This window comes from Micropterus salmoides, unplaced genomic scaffold (assembly GCF_014851395.1).
Source record: "Micropterus salmoides isolate LMB-PRFRI ecotype aquatic unplaced genomic scaffold, ASM1485139v1 Ms_hic_scaffold_1, whole genome shotgun sequence".
Taxonomy (NCBI): domain Eukaryota; kingdom Metazoa; phylum Chordata; class Actinopteri; order Centrarchiformes; family Centrarchidae; genus Micropterus; species Micropterus salmoides.
In genome coordinates this window covers 56,903,902-56,922,007 of record NW_024040040.1, presented here as the reverse complement: position 1 = coordinate 56,922,007, position 18,106 = coordinate 56,903,902, and the positions used below count along the sequence as shown (strand labels likewise).

The 18,106-nt window shown below is 43.1% G+C and overlaps 1 protein-coding gene across 1 annotated transcript in view; it reads left to right on the top strand.

The window, feature by feature from the left end:
- The window catches only part of LOC119888158 (receptor-type tyrosine-protein phosphatase mu-like), a 139,266-nt gene that overhangs the window by 109,122 nt on the left and 12,038 nt on the right, over positions 1–18,106 (top strand). The window contains 2 exon segments of the mRNA XM_038698658.1: positions 8,663–8,795; positions 12,635–12,667. Of these exon segments, the coding sequence (XP_038554586.1) occupies positions 8,663–8,795; positions 12,635–12,667 (166 nt within the window).

The window sequence follows — 18,106 nt, the reverse complement described above, 5'->3', positions numbered from 1 at the left end:
GAGTTAACGGCAGTTCATGGTAAAGGTAGTTAAAGGTAGTTAATGTTGGGTAATGGTTTCAGGTGCTGGGAGTTAACGGCAGTTCATGGTGACAGTAGTTAAAGGTAGTTAATGTTGGGTAATGGTTTCAGGTGCTGGGAGTTAACGGCAGTTCATGGTGACAGTAGTTAAAGGTAGTTAATGTTGGGTAATGGTTTCAGGTGCTGGGAGTTAACAGTAGTTCATGGTGACAGTAGTTAAATGTAGTTAATGTTGGGTAATGGTTTCAAGTGCTGGGAGTTAACGGCAGTTCATGGTGACAGTAGTTAAAGGCAGTTAGTGTTGGGTAATGGTTTCAGGTGCTGGGAGTTAACAGCAGTTCATGGTGACAGTAGTTAAAGGTAGTTAATGTTGGTTAATGGTTTCAGGTGCTGGGAGTTAACAGTAGTTCATGGTAACTGTAGTTATTAAAGGTAGTTAGTGTTGGTTAATGGTTTCAGGTGCTGGGAGTTAACAGTAGTTCATGGTAACGGTAGTTATTAAAGGCAGTTAATGCTGTTTAATGGTTTCAGGTGCTGGGAGTTAACAGTAGTTCATGGTGACAGTAGTTAAATGTAGTTAATGTTGGGTAATGGTTTCAAGTGCTGGGAGTTAACGGCAGTTCATGGTGACAGTAGTTAAATGTAGTTAGAGTTGGGTAATGGTTTCAGGTGCTGGGAGTTAACAGTAGTTCATGGTAACGGTAGTTATTAAAGGTAGTTAGTGTTGGTTAATGGTTTCAGGTGCTGGGAGTTAACAGTAGTTCTTGGTGACGGTACTTAAAGGTAGTTAATGTTGGGTAATGGTTTCAGGTGCTGGGAGTTAACGGCAGTTCATGCTGACGGTAGTTAAAGGTAGTTAATGTTGGGTAATGGTTTCAGGTGCTGGGAGTTAACAGTAGTTCTTGGTGACGGTACTTAAAGGTAGTTAATGTTGGGTAATGGTTTCAGGTGCTGGGAGTTAACGGCAGTTAATGCTGACGGTAGTTAAAGGTAGTTAATGTTGGGTAATGGTTTCAGGTGCTGGGAGTTAACGGCAGTTCTTGGTAAAGGTAGTTAAATGTAGTTAATGTTGGGTAATGGTTTCAAGTGCTGGGAGTTAACGGCAGTTCATGGTAAAGGTAGTTAAAGGTAGTTAGTGTTGGTTAATGGTTTCAGGTGCTGGGAGTTAACAGCAGTTCATGGTGACAGTAGTTAAATGTAGTTAATGTTGGGTAATGGTTTCAAGTGCTGGGAGTTAACGGCAGTTCATGGTGACAGTAGTTAAATGTAGTTAGTGTTGGTTAATGATTTCAGGTGCTGGGAGTTAACAGTAGTTCTTGGTGACGGTACTTAAAGGTAGTTAATGTTGGGTAATGGTTTCAGGTGCTGGGAGTTAACGGCAGTTCATGGTGACAGTAGTTAAAGGTAGTTAATGTTGGGTAATGGTTTCAGGTGCTGGGAGTTAACGGCAGTTCATGGTGACAGTAGTTAAAGGTAGTTAATGTTGGGTAATGGTTTCAGGTGCTGGGAGTTAACAGTAGTTTATGGTGACAGTAGTTAAATGTAGTTAATGTTGGGTAATGGTTTCAAGTGCTGGGAGTTAACGGCAGTTCATGGTGACAGTAGTTAAAGGCAGTTAGTGTTGGGTAATGGTTTCAGGTGCTGGGAGTTAACAGCAGTTCATGGTGACAGTAGTTAAATGTAGTTAATGTTGGGTAATGGTTTCAAGTGCTGGGAGTTAACGGCAGTTCATGGTAAAGGTAGTTAAATGTAGTTAATGTTGGGTAATGGTTTCAAGTGCTGGGAGTTAACGGCAGTTCATGGTAAAGGTAGTTAAAGGTAGTTAATGTTGGTTAATGGTTTCAGGTGCTGGGAGTTAACAGCAGTTCATGGTGACAGTAGTTAAATGTAGTTAATGTTGGGTAATGGTTTCAAGTGCTGGGAGTTAACGGCAGTTCATGGTGACAGTAGTTAAATGTAGTTAGTGTTGGTTAATGATTTCAGGTGCTGGGAGTTAACAGTAGTTCATGGTAACTGTAGTTATTAAAGGTAGTTAGTGTTGGTTAATGGTTTCAGGTGCTGGGAGTTAACAGTAGTTCATGGTAACGGTAGTTATTAAAGGCAGTTAATGCTGTTTAATGGTTTCAGGTGCTGGGAGTTAACAGTAGTTCATGGTGACAGTAGTTAAATGTAGTTAATGCTGGGTAATGGTTTCAAGTGCTGGGAGTTAACGGCAGTTCATGGTGACAGTAGTTAAATGTAGTTAGAGTTGGGTAATGGTTTCAGGTGCTGGGAGTTAACAGTAGTTCATGGTAACGGTAGTTATTAAAGGTAGTTAGTGTTGGTTAATGGTTTCAGGTGCTGGGAGTTAAGGCAGTTTATGGTGACGGGAGTTAAAGGCAGTTAGTGTTAGGTAATGGTTTCAGGTGCTGGGAGTTAACAGTAGTTCATGGTAAAGGTAGTTATTAAAGTCAGTTAATGTTGGGTAATGGTTTCAGGTGCTGGGAGTTAACGGCAGTTCAAGGTGACAGTAGTTATTAAAGGCAGTTAATGTTGGGTAATGGTTTCAGGTGCTGGGAGTTAACGGCAGTTCATGGTGACAGTAGTTAAATGTAGTTAATGTTGGGTAATGGTTTCAGGTGCTGGGAGTTAACAGTAGTTCATGGTGACAGTAGTTAAATGTAGTTAATGTTGGGTAATGGTTTCAGGTGCTGGGAGTTAACGGCAGTTCATGGTGACAGTAGTTAAATGTAGTTAATGTTGGGTAATGGTTTCATGTGCTGGGAGTTAACAGTAGTTCTTGGTGACGGTACTTAAAGGTAGTTAATGTTGGGTAATGGTTTCAGGTGCTGGGAGTTAACGGCAGTTCATGCTGACGGTAGTTAAAGGTAGTTAATGTTGGGTAATGGTTTCAGGTGCTGGGAGTTAACGGCAGTTCTTGGTGACGGTACTTAAAGGTAGTTAATGTTGGGTAATGGTTTCAGGTGCTGGGAGTTAACGGCAGTTAATGCTGACGGTAGTTAAAGGTAGTTAATGTTGGGTAATGGTTTCAGGTGCTGGGAGTTAACGGCAGTTCTTGGTAAAGGTAGTTAAATGTAGTTAATGTTGGGTAATGGTTTCAAGTGCTGGGAGTTAACGGCAGTTCATGGTAAAGGTAGTTAAAGGTAGTTAGTGTTGGTTAATGGTTTCAGGTGCTGGGAGTTAACGGCAGTTCATGCTGACAGTAGTTAAATGTAGTTAATGTTGGGTAATGGTTTCATGTGCTCGGAGTTAACAGTAGTTCTTGGTGACGGTACTTAAAGGTAGTTAATGTTGGGTAATGGTTTCAGGTGCTGGGAGTTAACGGCAGTTCATGCTGACGGTAGTTAAAGGCAGTTAATGTTGGGTAATGGTTTCAGGTGCTGGGAGTTAACGGCAGTTCTTGGTGACGGTACTTAAAGGTAGTTAATGTTGGGTAATGGTTTCAGGTGCTGGGAGTTAACGGCAGTTAATGCTGACGGTAGTTAAAGGTAGTTAATGTTGGGTAATGGTTTCAGGTGCTGGGAGTTAACGGCAGTTCATGGTGACGGTACTTAAAGGTAGTTAATGTTGGGTAATGGTTTCATGTGCTGGGAGTTAACGGCAGTTAATGCTGACGGTAGTTAAAGGTAGTTAATGTTGGGTATGGTTTCAGGTGCTGGGAGTTAACGGCAGTTCATGGTGACAGTAGTTAAATGTAGTTAGTTTTGGGTAATGGTTTCAGGTGCTGGGAATTAACAGTAGTTCATGGTAAAGGTAGTTATTAAAGGCAGTTAATGCTGGTTAATGGTTTCAGGCGCTGGGAGTTAACAGTAGTTCATGGTAACTGTAGTTATTAAAGGTAGTTAGTGTTGGTTAATGGTTTCAGGTGCTGGGAGTTAACAGTAGTTCATGGTAACGGTAGTTATTAAAGGCAGTTAATGCTGTTTAATGGTTTCAGGTGCTGGGAGTAACAGTAGTTCATGGTGACAGTAGTTAAATGTAGTTAATGCTGGGTAATGGTTTCAAGTGCTGGGAGTTAACGGCAGTTCATGGTGACAGTAGTTAAATGTAGTTAGAGTTGGGTAATGGTTCAGGTGCTGGGAGTTAACAGTAGTTCGGTAACGGTAGTTATTAAAGGTAGTTAGTGTTGTTAATGGTTTCAGGTGCTGGGAGTTAAGGCAGTTTATGGTGACGGGAGTTAAAGGCAGTTAGTGTTGGGTAATGGTTTCAGGTGCTGGGAGTTAACGGCAGTTCTTGGTGACGGTACTTAAAGGTAGTTAATGTTGGTAATGGTTTCAGGTGCTGGGAGTTAAATGAGGTAATGCTGACGGTAGTTAAAGGTAGTTAAGTTGGGTAATGGTTTCAGGTGCTGGGAGTTAACGGCAGTTCATGGTGACGGCACTTAAAGGTAGTTAATGTTGGGTAATGGTTTCATGTGCTGGGAGTTAACGGCAGTTAATGCTGACGGTAGTTAAAGGTAGTTAATGTTGGGTATGGTTTCAGGTGCTGGGAGTTAACGGCAGTTCATGGTGACAGTAGTTAAATGTAGTTAGTTTTGGGTAATGGTTTCAGGTGCTGGGAATTAACAGTAGTTCATGGTAAAGGTAGTTATTAAAGGCAGTTAATGCTGGTTAATGGTTTCAGGTGCTGGGAGTTAACAGTAGTTCATGGTAAAGGTAGTTATTAAAGGCAGTTAATGTTGGGTAATGGTTTCAGGTGCTGGGAGTTAACGGCAGTTCATGGTAAAGGTAGTTATTAAAGGCAGTTAGTTTTGGGTAATGGTTTCAGGTGCTGGGAATTAAGGGCAGCTCATGGTGACGGTACTTAAAGGCAGTTAATGTTGGGTAATGGTTTCAGGTGCTGGGAGTTAACGGCAGTTCATGGTGACAGTAGTTAAATGTAGTTAATGTTGGGTAATGGTTTCAGGTGCTGGGAGTTAACGGCAGTTCATTGGAACAGTAGTTAAATGTAGTTAATGTTGGGTAATGGTTTCAGGTGCTGGGAGTTAACAGTAGTTCTTGGTGACAGTACTTAAAGGTAGTTAATGTTGGGTAATGGTTTCAGGTGCTGGGAGTTAACGGCAGTTCATGGTAAAGGTAGTTAAAGGTAGTTAATGTTGGTTAATGGTTTCAGGTGCTGGGAGTTAACAGCAGTTCATGGTGACAGTAGTTAAATGTAGTTAATGTTGGGTAATGGTTTCAAGTGCTGGGAGTTAACGGCAGTTCATGGTAAAGGTAGTTAAAGGTAGTTAATGTTGGTTAATGGTTTCAGGTGCTGGGAGTTAACAGCAGTTCATGGTGACAGTAGTTAAATGTAGTTAATGTGGGTAATGGTTTCAAGTGCTGGGAGTTAACGGCAGTTCATGGTGACAGTTAAAGTGTTAGTGTTGGTTAATGATTTCAGGTGCTGGGAGTTAACAGTAGTTCATGGTAACTGTAGTTATTAAAGGTAGTTAGTGTTGGTTAATGGTTTCAGGTGCTGGGAGTTAACAGTAGTTCATGGTAACGGTAGTTATTAAAGGCAGTTAATGCTGTTTAATGGTTTCAGGTGCTGGGAGTTAACAGTAGTTCATGGTGACAGTAGTTAAATGTAGTTAATGCTGGGTAATGGTTTCAAGTGCTGGGAGTTAACGGCAGTTCATGGTGACAGTAGTTAAATGTAGTTAGAGTTGGGTAATGGTTTCAGGTGCTGGGAGTTAACAGTAGTTCATGGTAACGGTAGTTATTAAAGGTAGTTAGTGTTGGTTAATGGTTTCAGGTGCTGGGAGTTAAGGCAGTTTATGGTGACGGGAGTTAAAGGCAGTTAGTGTTAGGTAATGGTTTCAGGTGCTGGGAGTTAACAGTAGTTCATGGTAAAGGTAGTTATTAAAGTCAGTTAATGTTGGGTAATGGTTTCAGGTGCTGGGAGTTAACGGCAGTTCAAGGTGACAGTAGTTATTAAAGGCAGTTAATGTTGGGTAATGGTTTCAGGTGCTGGGAGTTAACGGCAGTTCATGGTGACAGTAGTTAAAGGTAGTTAATGTTGGGTAATGGTTTCAGGTGCTGGGAGTTAACAGTAGTTCATGGTGACAGTAGTTAAATGTAGTTAATGTTGGGTAATGGTTTCAGGTGCTGGGAGTTAACGGCAGTTCATGGTGACAGTAGTTAAATGTAGTTAATGTTGGGTAATGGTTTCATGTGCTGGGAGTTAACAGTAGTTCTTGGTGACGGTACTTAAAGGTAGTTAATGTTGGGTAATGGTTTCAGGTGCTGGGAGTTAACGGCAGTTCATGCTGACGGTAGTTAAAGGTAGTTAATGTTGGGTAATGGTTTCAGGTGCTGGGAGTTAACGGCAGTTCTTGGTGACGGTACTTAAAGGTAGTTAATGTTGGGTAATGGTTTCAGGTGCTGGGAGTTAACGGCAGTTAATGCTGACGGTAGTTAAAGGTAGTTAATGTTGGGTAATGGTTTCAGGTGCTGGGAGTTAACGGCAGTTCTTGGTAAAGGTAGTTAAATGTAGTTAATGTTGGGTAATGGTTTCAAGTGCTGGGAGTTAACGGCAGTTCATGGTGAAGGTAGTTAAAGGTAGTTAGTGTTGGTTAATGGTTTCAGGTGCTGGGAGTTAACGGCAGTTCATGGTGACAGTAGTTAAATGTAGTTAATGTTGGGTAATGGTTTCATGTGCTCGGAGTTAACAGTAGTTCTTGGTGACGGTACTTAAAGGTAGTTAATGTTGGGTAATGGTTTCAGGTGCTGGGAGTTAACGGCAGTTCATGCTGACGGTAGTTAAAGGCAGTTAATGTTGGGTATGGTTTCAGGTGCTCGGAGTTAACGGCAGTTCATGGTGACAGTAGTTAAATGTAGTTAGTTTTGGGTAATGGTTTCAGGTGCTGGGAGTTAACAGTAGTTCATGGTAAAGGTAGTTATTAAAGGCAGTTAATGTTGGGTAATGGTTTCAGGTGCTGGGAGTTAACGGCAGTTCATGGTAAAGGTAGTTATTAAAGGCAGTTAGTTTTGGGTAATGGTTTCAGGTGCTGGGAATTAAGGGCAGCTCATGGTGACGGTACTTAAAGGCAGTTAATGTTGGGTAATGGTTTCAGGTGCTGGGAGTTAACGGCAGTTCATGGTGACAGTAGTTAAATGTAGTTAATGTTGGGTAATGGTTTCAGGTGCTGGGAGTTAACGGCAGTTCATTGGAACAGTAGTTAAATGTAGTTAATGTTGGGTAATGGTTTCAGGTGGGAGTTAACAGTAGTTCTTGGTGACGGTACTTAAAGGTAGTTAATGTTGGGTAATGGTTTCAGGTGCTGGGAGTTAACGGCAGTTTATGCTGACGGTAGTTAAAGGTAGTTAATGTTGGGTAATGGTTTCAGGTGCTGGGAATTAAGGGCAGTTCTTGGTGACGGTACTTAAAGGTAGTTAATGTTGGGTAATGGTTTCAGGTGCTGGGAGTTAACGGCAGTTCATGCTGACGGTAGTTAAAGGTAGTTAGTGTTGGGTAATGATTTCAGGTGCTGGGAATTAACAGTAGTTCATGGTAACGGTAGTTATTAAAGGCAGTTAATGCTGGTTAATGGTTTCAGGTGCTGGGAGTTAACAGTAGTTCATGGTAAAGGTAGTTATTAAAGGCAGTTAATGTTGGGTAATGGTTTCAGGTGCTGGGAGTTAACGGCAGTTCATGGTAACGGTAGTTATTAAAGGCAGTTAGTTTTGGGTAATGGTTTCAGGTGCTGGGAATTAAGGGCAGCTCATGGTGACGGTACTTAAAGGTAGTTAATGTTGGGTAATGGTTTCAGGTGCTGGGAGTTAACGGCAGTTCATGGTGACAGTAGTTAAATGTAGTTAATGTTGGGTAATGGTTTCAGTTGCTGGGAGGTTACGGCAGTTCATGGTGACGGTAGTTATAGGCAGTTAGTGTTGGGTAATGGTTTCAGGTGCTGGGAGGTGACGGCAGTTCATGGTGACGGTAGTTAAAGGCAGTTAGTGTTGGGTAATGGTTTCAGGTGCTGGGAGGTTACGGTAGTTAAATGTAGTTAGTGTTGGGTAATGGTTTCAGGTGCTGGGAGGTGACGGTAGTTAAAGGCAGTTAGTGTTGGGTAATGGTTTCAGGTGCTGGGAGGTTACGGTAGTTAAAGGCAGTTAGTGTTGGGTAATGGTTTCAGGTGCTGGGAGGTTACGGTACTTAAAGGTAGTTAATGTTGGGTAATGGTTTCAGGTGCTGGGAGGTTACGGTAGTTCATGGTGACGGTAGTTAAAGGCAGTTAGTGTTGGGTAATGGTTTCAGGTGCTGGGAGGTGACGGTAGTTAAAGGCAGTTAGTGTTGGGTAATGGTTTCAGGTGCTGGGAGGTTACGGTAGTTAAAGGCAGTTTGTGTTGGGTAATGGTTTCAGGTGCTGGGAGGTTACGGTAATTAAAGGCAGTTAGTGTTGGGTAATGGTTTCAGGTGCTGGGAGTTAACGGCAGTTCTTGGTCACGGTAGTTAAAGGCAGTTTGTGTTGGGTAATGGTTTCAGGTGCTGGGAGGTTACGGTAATTAAAGGCAGTTAGTGTTGGGTAATGGTTTCAGGTGCTGGGAGTTAACGGCAGTTCTTGGTCACGGTAGTTAAAGGCAGTTAATGAAAGTAAAAAGTATTATTTTGTAAAGATAGCAGTGATGTGATGTTTGAATACTGGTTAATGGTTTCAGGAGCTGCGACCAGGAAACCAGAACCAGAACAGGAGAAACAGTCGGACCACACAGTGAAGATCGCTGGAGGCATCGCCGGCATCTTGCTCTTCATCATCATTTTCCTTGGAGTCATTCTGTTGATGAAGAAACGGTAAGAATATCATACTCACACTATAGTAAAGAAGGTCTGTTTGTGTGGTTTCAGAAGCTTTTCTCTCTTCAGTCAATTTGAAAATGAGGTGTCGGCTTGTCTTTCTGCTCCTCATGAGTCAAAGCTTTTGCTGGATGGTGGTTTAGATAATGGCAGGTTAGTGGTTTGGTTAATGTCCCGGCTGTATTGACCAGAAACCCAGAACAAGAACTGGCAGTAAACGGGAAGTGGGGCTGTATGAGTTACTTATTATTGCCTGCAGTAGATGTTGGTTCGGAGAGTTGAAGCTACGCTGAGCTGCTGTGGACTGGGTCAGCAACTCACATGTTTTAACCACCTGAAAGAAGGCCCACCATCAGCTCGAGTGTACGCTTTATTTAGAATATTTTTAGCGCTTACCTGCCATCAGACATTTCCTTTGGAAATACATTTTCTCAACCGTAAAACTTCCAAGTGCAACTACTGTATAACACCGCCGATCAGCCGGGAGAAGGGGAGGTTTGACCAAATGACACTTTAGCCCTAAAGCCATAATTTAAGAATGAATTGGACGATTCCAGATGTCACCCATGTTGCCGGGAATGACACGAGTAAACAATAACCAGCACTGTCCAGGCTTTCGTCCATTTCACACATTCAGCCTGCCTTGTTCTGAATGTCAAGCGTCGTTTCAGTCACGTGACTGCAAGCAGCCTATCGCAGAGTGCCGAGCTGACTGCGGTCTCACCTGCAGTCCGTAGAGAAGCTCAGACATGCAACCTTCTCTTGGATACCTGTTATCAGCATGGATCATAAGGAAGTAACCACGAACTAATCGCTTTAGCGTCACTCCCACCGCCTCACAGCTCAGTTTCCCCGAGTTTCTCCTGTTTTTAGACGTTTTCATGTCCACCTATACATCTGACAGTCTGACAGGATTCACAGCCATGGTAACAACGTGCAACGTCACCTTTTACTGACACATCAGGAAGCATCTTGTTGTGTCATGTGATCAGCTCAGCTCCTTGTGGAATAATTAGCAACAAATCAACATTTATGAATGTAGCATTACCCGTGGCTAACATTGGCAAGCTAAGAACACACATGTAAGTAAGACACCCGAAGCTCTGGGGTCCGGGTGGACGTGATACTGACCTGTTGTATCAGCAACATCGAAGGTTTCTGACAGATTTCGGAATCACATGATGGGATTAAGATATTAAAGTTTACTGTACACTTAGTAGTAATAGTACTACAGCTTCAGTACTTCTGATGTACTAATACTGTAATGCTGGTATTATAATATCTTACATGTTTATATCTTTACTGCAGATAAAGTTGCATCAAAGACACACACACACACACTCAGTGACAGTGAGGATGATGAGGATGAATAATGGAGCAGATTGCAGCAGTAATCACCATTAAACTATATGTGGACCGACTTTATTCTCCAACATCAAACACACAACCCCGCTGGGACACAAACACACACACACACACACACTTAAACGCAGAGAGAAAAGCTTCTGTGTTTGGAGAACGTCGACGATAAGAGAGAAATTTAGATGAAAGAGCGTTTTATTCTTTGTTTTTTTCCAGTCGCCTCGAGCTGAATGGCTTCAGGCTACAGACACACACATTTATAGAAAGCCAGAGAGTGTGTGTGTGTGTGTGTGTGTGTGTGTCGGTACAACATGGAGCTTCAGTCGGACTCTTCTGTCGGTCGATCGAGCTCTGATCTCTCTAACAGATATTAGAGAGAGAGGTGGTTGTTCGGTCTCTAATGAGCTTTTTAATGTTGATGGGGTGCGTTTGATTTCCACTCTGTGAGCAGATGGAGGTCAGACTCATTACAGCAGGAGTGAAAACAGGAAGCTGCGTGTTTAAACTCTGGCTGGCTGCAGGGTGATCAGGGTTTTTGTAGCGCAGCGTGTTCCTACGCCCTGAAACAGCTGATAGTGGAGTGATACAGAGGGATAAAGTAGTCCTGGCACTCACCAAGACGTTTGAATATGTGGGAACACGGTCATGTTATTGTCTTCATGGAGACTTTGGTTCATGAAAGGATTCACATTCTGTTTTTAAAGATTATTTCAGAAGTGTCTGACAGCAATCAATAAATCAAACACTGTCACAACATGAATAAAATCTGTATCTGTGGTTGCCAGGCCGGTATTAAGCACGGCTGGCCTACCTGCCCGTCTGCCGGCGTGCTCTCACTGCACATGAAAATGTGTTTTGGCAACTCGTTCTCACTCCCAACTCATCACATATGGACACATGGTCAGGACCCGTCAGTGTGTGACGCACTGGGGAGCCCCTTAGCGTCATAGCTCGACACTCTGGGAGAAGCTGTAGCGTAATTTATGAATACTAGACATTTAACAGAAAAAGTGGTGTTTGGGGAGGACGGAGGGCCAGAAACTGGACTTTCACACTTTCAAAAAGTCAGAAGCAAGTGTTTTTATTTATGTTGCATAAGTTACACAAGTATTGTTACTTAACATAACATCACATAAGCTAACCTACATAAGTAAAGTTTTTATTTTAACCCAGTAGTGCAGTGGGTAAGTGCTTGCCCTGCAGATCCCAAGGTTGATGGTTCAAATCCCAGTCACAGCATGTTGAACTGAAGAAATACTTCTGGGTGGTGATGACGAAGTGGTGTGAGAGACCCGGGTTCGAATCCACTGTGAGACACCAGTGTGTCCCTGAGCAAGACACTTAACCTTAACCTCGCTGCTCCAGAGGCTGCGACCTCTGACATATATAGCAGTGGTAAGTCGCCTTGGATAAAAGCGTCAGCAAAATGAATAAATGTAAAAAAAAACAAACCTGAAGCCCACCAATTTTTGATGTTTCACAATGTTAATCACGTGCTGTTTTGTTAACAAGTAGTTATTATTATTAAGACAGTCTCACCAGACGATGCATATTTTTTGTTGCCAACTTGACCGCGGAGCTCTAAATGTCAATAAATTACGCTAAAGGTTACCCAGGGTGTTAAAAAGTGACAAAAAAGGGGTCTTGACCAAGTGTCCATATGTGATCAGTTGGGAGGTAGAATTGCTGGTTTTGGGGTATTGACTTTGGGGGGGGGTTCTGTTAGAGCTGTTTGTAGCTGGTTTCTCCAAATTACTTCCCCCAGCTTTAAGTAAAAGTAGCAGTACCACAAAGTAAAAATACTCTGTTACACAGTAAACAAGAAGTACCAGCAGAATGTACCAATGTTGTGTATTATAAGTTATGTTGTTGTTAAGATTGTTTTATTTGTAAGTCATTATCTTGTGCAACAACATAAAAATCTAAACTGTTGATTTGGGGGACGATTTCCTTCTTGATCATTCATGAGCAGCTCGGCCACCTGACTGCAGGCGAGCCTTATGTTATACTGCAGTAGTATTAAAATACTACTGCAGTAATATTAAAGCAAACTCACTTTAGTTTCTAACAGCTCTTTTGACAGCAGCCATGTTGGAAATAAGATCCCAGAACAGCTCGGACTGCAGACAGACGGCCGAGCTGATTGATGAAGAGTCTGTCTGGTCTTGGACTGGACAGGTGTACCTAATAAAGTGGACTTTGGGTGTATAGCTACCCCTCAGGATCGGGATCTTTTACAAGCGTCTGCACAAAGGAACCAGAACTCAAATGTGTCCCCTCCCCCTCACACTTTGACTGACACCTTGTGCCAGCCATTCACCAAGCTCCGCTCCTCCACCTCCACACTGAATAATTTAACTCATCTGTTCTGTTTTTCTCTCCAAGACATTAATCTGTTGTTTTTCCTTTTTCTGTTTTTCTGTTTTTCTTTCCCTCCATTCCATCCCTCCCTCTGCTCCGCCCACACCACTCAGACGAAGAAATTATCACTCCTACACTTACTACCTGTGAGTAACCTGTTTAACCTCTGACCCTTCACCTCAACATCAGAACACCTGAAACACCTGAAACCCTGAGCTCTGCCTGTACCCCTGCTTACCCCAAACCTCTGACCCTGACCCTGTACCCCTGCTTAACCCAAACTTCTGACCCTGACCCTGTACCCCTGCTTACCCCAAACCTCTGACCCTGACCCTGTACCCCTGCTTACCCCAAACCTCTGACCCTGACCCTGTACCCCTGCTTACCCCAAACCTCTGACCCTGACCCTGTACCCCTGCTTAACCCAAACTTCTGACCCTGACCCTGTACCCCTGCTTACCCCAAACCTCTGACCCTGACCCTGTACCCCTGCTTACCCCAAACTTCTGACCCTGACCCTGTACCCCTGCTTAACCCAAACTTCTGACCCTGACCCTGTACCCCTGCTTACCCCAAACCTCTGACCCTGACCCTGTACCCCTGCTTAACCCAAACTTCTGACCCTGACCCTGTACCCCTGCTTACCCCAAACCTCTGACCCTGACCCTGAACCACTGACCCCTGCTTACCCCTGAACCTCTGATCCCGAATAATAGACTTTTAGTGCGAGTCTAAACCCATTTGTTTACCCTTTCTACCCCTGCCCTCTAGCCCCTGACTTACACCAGCTCTCTATGTTGACTGACACGTCTTAGGGCTTGTGTCCACCAAAGTGTTTTTTACCAGCTGAAAATGCCATATGATATTCGGGTGATACATATGATATATGATATATGATACATAATATCCGTAGAGGTGATGTGCTGCAAGTAGGCAACCTAATTTTACTGAATATAAAAATGTCACCACAAAGTAGGGTGGGCCTACTTGCTCTGGCCCTTGCTCTGCATGAAAAGAAGGCTGAAACATGTATAGTGAGGGACGGACACGCCGTACGTGGGTTCATGAGATTTTGCGGGTGAGGAAATAACTTGGCAAGTAGGCACATTGTTTCGTTCCAGAGCTGAGATGGCTCAGTGTGGCGTTTGTCCCGGCCCTCCTGCACTATGATGGGACGGCTAGGTAAAAACTGACATTGACGAGCGTTGCGTTTCACCCAAAGTTGAACATTTTTTAACGCCCAGTGTGGAATAGACGCCCTCGTCACCCTGCTAGCATTTTTAACATGTTGCAAATATGCTCTGCTCCCAGTGCATTAATTGAAAAAAGACTCTGGCCTCAGGAAAAAATGCTTTGGTGGACACGGGCCCTCATTTCATGTCATCAGAATATCGAGTTTCTAACTTGTAAATAGGATTCATGTCAACTTCCAAGTTGTAACTGCGACTGGGAAACTCTGATTTATCCGACTTGGTGCTGAGCATACAAACATGGAAGCTTTAGATCAGGCTGGTGGCGTCAGATGTTTGTATCACTCTACAAAGTAAACCCAAATGTAATGGATAGAGTCTCATGTATTGTCAAAGCTCAGCAGCTTAATTGCCACATGACCAGCTGTGTATTCATGCAACCATCTTGATGACATCATCCCATGTGAGGTGAATGCAGCAATTCTTTTGATTGTGACCCCTGACCCCCTAACCATGCATTTACCTTTAGCTAACCTGACCGCAAGTCTTTACCTGTACCTTTACACTTAACCATTGATCCTTTACCCCCTCCCTCCCCTGGTGCTGGTTAGATTAAGTGTCCCTCTGTTGGTTTTCCAACACATTCTCACTCCCAAATCATTACATATGGACGCTTGGTCAAGACCATTGCTTTTTAACTCCCTCGGTACCCTTTAGTGTCATTTTTGGACGTGTAGGGTTCGGCAGTCAAGTAAGTAACAATACATATGCAACACCCAGGTTAGACTTTCAAATTTAAACTAGTGGTTAATGTTGCATGTTGGTCAGGTTTAGGCACCACAACCACTTGGTCAGGTTTAGGCACCACAACCACTTGGTCAACTTTAGGCACCAAAACCACTTGGTCAGGTTTAGGCAGCAAAACCACTTGGTCAGGTTTAGACATCAAAACCACTTGGTCAGGTTTAGGCACCAAAACCACTTGGTCAGGTTTAGGCACCAAAACCACTTGGTCAACTTTAGGCACCAAAACCACTTGGTCAGGTTTAGGCAGCAAAACCACTTGGTCAACTTTAGGCACCAAAACCACTTGGTCAGGTTTAGGCAGCAAAACCACTTGGTCAGGTTTAGGCAGCAAAACCACTTGGTCAGCTTTAGGCAGCAAAACCACTTGGTTAGGTTTAGACATCAAAACCACTTGGTCAGCTTTAGGCAGCAAAACTACTTGGTCAGCTTTAGGCAGCAAAACCACTTGGTTAGGTTTAGACATCAAAACCACTTGGTCAGCTTTAGGCAGCAAAACCACTTGGTCAGGTTTAGACATCAAAACCACTTGGTCAGCTTTAGGCAGCAAAACCACTTGGTTAGGTTTAGACACCAAAACTACTTGGTCAACTTTAGGCAGTAAAACCACTTGGTTAGGTTTAGACACCAAAACTACTTGGTCAACTTTAGGCACCAAAACCACTTGGTCAGGTTTAGGCAGCAAAACCACTTGGTCAGGTTTAGACATCAAAACCACTTGGTCAGCTTTAGGCAGCAAAACCACTTGGTCAGGTTTAGGCAGCAAAACCACTTGGTCAGCTTTAGGCAGCAAAACCACTTGGTTAGGTTTAGACATCAAAACCACTTGGTCAGCTTTAGGCAGCAAAACCACTTGGTCAGGTTTAGACATCAAAACCACTTGGTCAGCTTTAGGCAGCAAAACCACTTGGTCAACTTTAGACAGCAAAACCACTTGGTTAGGTTTAGACACCAAAACTACTTGATCAGGTTTAGGCACCAAAACTACTTGGTCAGGTTTAGGCACCAAAACTACTTGGTCAGGTTTAGGCACCAAAACTACTTGATCAGGTTTAGGCACCAAAACTACTTGGTCAGGTTTAGGCACCAAAACTACTTGGTCAACTTTAGGCACCAAAACCACTTGGTCAGGTTTAGGCATCAAAACCACTTGGTCAGCTTTAGGCACCAAAACCACTTGGTCAGGTTTAGACATCAAAACTACTTGGTCAACTTTAGGCACCAAAACCACTTGGTTAGGTTTAGGCACCAAAACTACTTGGTCAGGTTTAGACATCAAAACTACTTGGTCAGGTTTAGACACCAAAACCACTTGGTCAGGTTTAGGCACCAAAATCACTTGGTCAGGTTTAGACATCAAAACTACTTGGTCAACTTTAGGCACCAAAATCACTTGGTTAGATTTAGACACCACAACTACTTGGTCAGGTTTAGGCACCAAAACTACTTGGTCAACTTTAGGCACCAAAACTACTTGGTCAGGTTTAGGCACCAATCCCACCTTTATGTTCATAAACGACGCTACAGGGCTTCCCCCACTGCGTTGAACTATGAAGCTAAGGGGCTTCCAGGGCTGACACCAACGGGTCTTGATCATGCGTCCATTAGTGACGACTTGGTAGTGAGAATGGGTTGGGTTTTCAGGTGGCTTCTCTCTGATTTGAGGTCTGCTCTTTGTTTAACTTTAGTGTGCGTTAGCTGGATTCGTCTCTTCTCTGGTTGACTTAGTGCTTCAGCAGTCTGTTTAGTTGGCTTTGAGCCGCCGCAGCGTTGTAAGTCAGCTTCAACACCTCTGTATCTGACTTTAACGCATTATCGATCTGCTTTGGCTCGCTTCACTTTCACCTGCTGCATCTAAATGTGGTTAACGTTGCAGTCGCTTGACTCCGTGCCTCCAGTTTCCTACTCCTGATTGGACACTTCTGTTTCCTGTTTAAAACTCTGGTGTGAAAAGTGATCAATAAAAATGTGCGATGGAGGAGAGAAACCTGAGTTTCCCTTCAGGTTAGAGCTGAATTATCTCCTCAGGGACACAGGAAGTACTCACACACTCCTCCTCAGGTCGCCGAGAGTGTTTGTGTGAAACTCCAGCTTCACACCGACTCACACACATTAAACTGCTCCAGTTTATCCATATTAGAAGATAGTATATCAGTGAACAGGTTTATGAGATGTCAGACTGTTTAACCTTCAAACACAAAACTAGACTCTGACTTTACACACAACCTCCAGGAGGTACACGGCCAAAAGTATGTGGACGGCCCTGTTCACAGAGTCAGTTTTATGTTCCTGAAGGAGGCCGATCTGTGATTTACTGTGTGTGTGTGTGTGTGTGTGTGTGTGTGCGCGCAGTGGAGCAGGGTTAATAGAATTAGCCGGCTGTAATAAACCTGTCTGATCAAATGATTGTTACAAGGAGAGATACACCTACACACACACTCTGACATCCATTACCGCTAACAGCATTGTGCCGTCGCTCATTAGATTAGCATAGATTAGCCTTGACATGCACGTGTGTGTGTTCATGTTGAGTGTTGCTTGTTCAGTCAACCCCCGACACCTCGCTGATAATGCCATGAAACACACACACAGAGTGAGTCTCCATTCAAATCAAACATGAAAACATATAAAAGCTGTTTTGCTGCAGGATTTTCTTGGTATTGTGAGGTTACGTGCTGCTGCTCTCTCTCTATTCACTCAAGTCTTTATAGTGTGTGTTGGGGGGTGCAGGGGGCAGAGGTCAAAGGTCAGGATAGCTGATTGGAGTCAGAAAGGTGGACTCGGCACTACAGGTAACGGAGAGAGGCGTATACAGACAGAAATACAGTTTGACAAGATGAAAAACGAGGAAACATTTTTATTTGTGCTTTAATCATTTATTATTGGAAATTAAAACAAAACGTTTAGAGTGTGAAGAGAATTCAGTTAATTATAAGGGAAATAAAAACGTTGTTAAGTCTCTTTGTAGTCTGTGGTTGTTTTGAGTCTCTTTGTAGTTTTTTGTTGTCTCATTCTGGTTGTTTTGAGTCTCTTTGTAGTTTTTTGTTGTCTCATTCTGGGTGTTTTGAGTCTCTTTGTAGTCGTTTGTTGTCTCTTTGTGGTAGTTGTTAGTGTTTGTAGTCATTTGTTGTCTCTATGGTCTCATTCTGGTTGTTTTGAGTCTCTTTGTAGTCGTTTGTTGTCTCATTCTGGTTGTTTTGAGTCTCTTTGTAGTCGTTTGTTGTCTCTTTGCGGTTGTTTTGAGTCTCTTTGTGTTTGTTTTGAGTCTCTTTGTAGTTCTTCGTTGTCTCTTTGTAGTTGTTTTGAGTCTGTTTGTGGTTGTTTTTTGTCTCTTTGTAGTTGTTTGTTGTCTCTTTGTGGTAGTTTTTAGTGTTTGTAGTCATTTGTTGTCTCTATGGTCTCATTCTGGTTGTTTTAAGTCTCGTTGTAGTTGATTGTTTCTTTGTGGTTATTTTGACTCTCTTTGTAGTCATTTGTTGTCTCTGTTGTTGTTTTTGAGTTTGTAGTTGTTTGGGGTGACTTTGTGTTTGTTTTGAGTCTCTTTGTGGTTGTTTGTTGTCTCTTTGTGGTAGTTTTTAGTGTTTGTAGTCA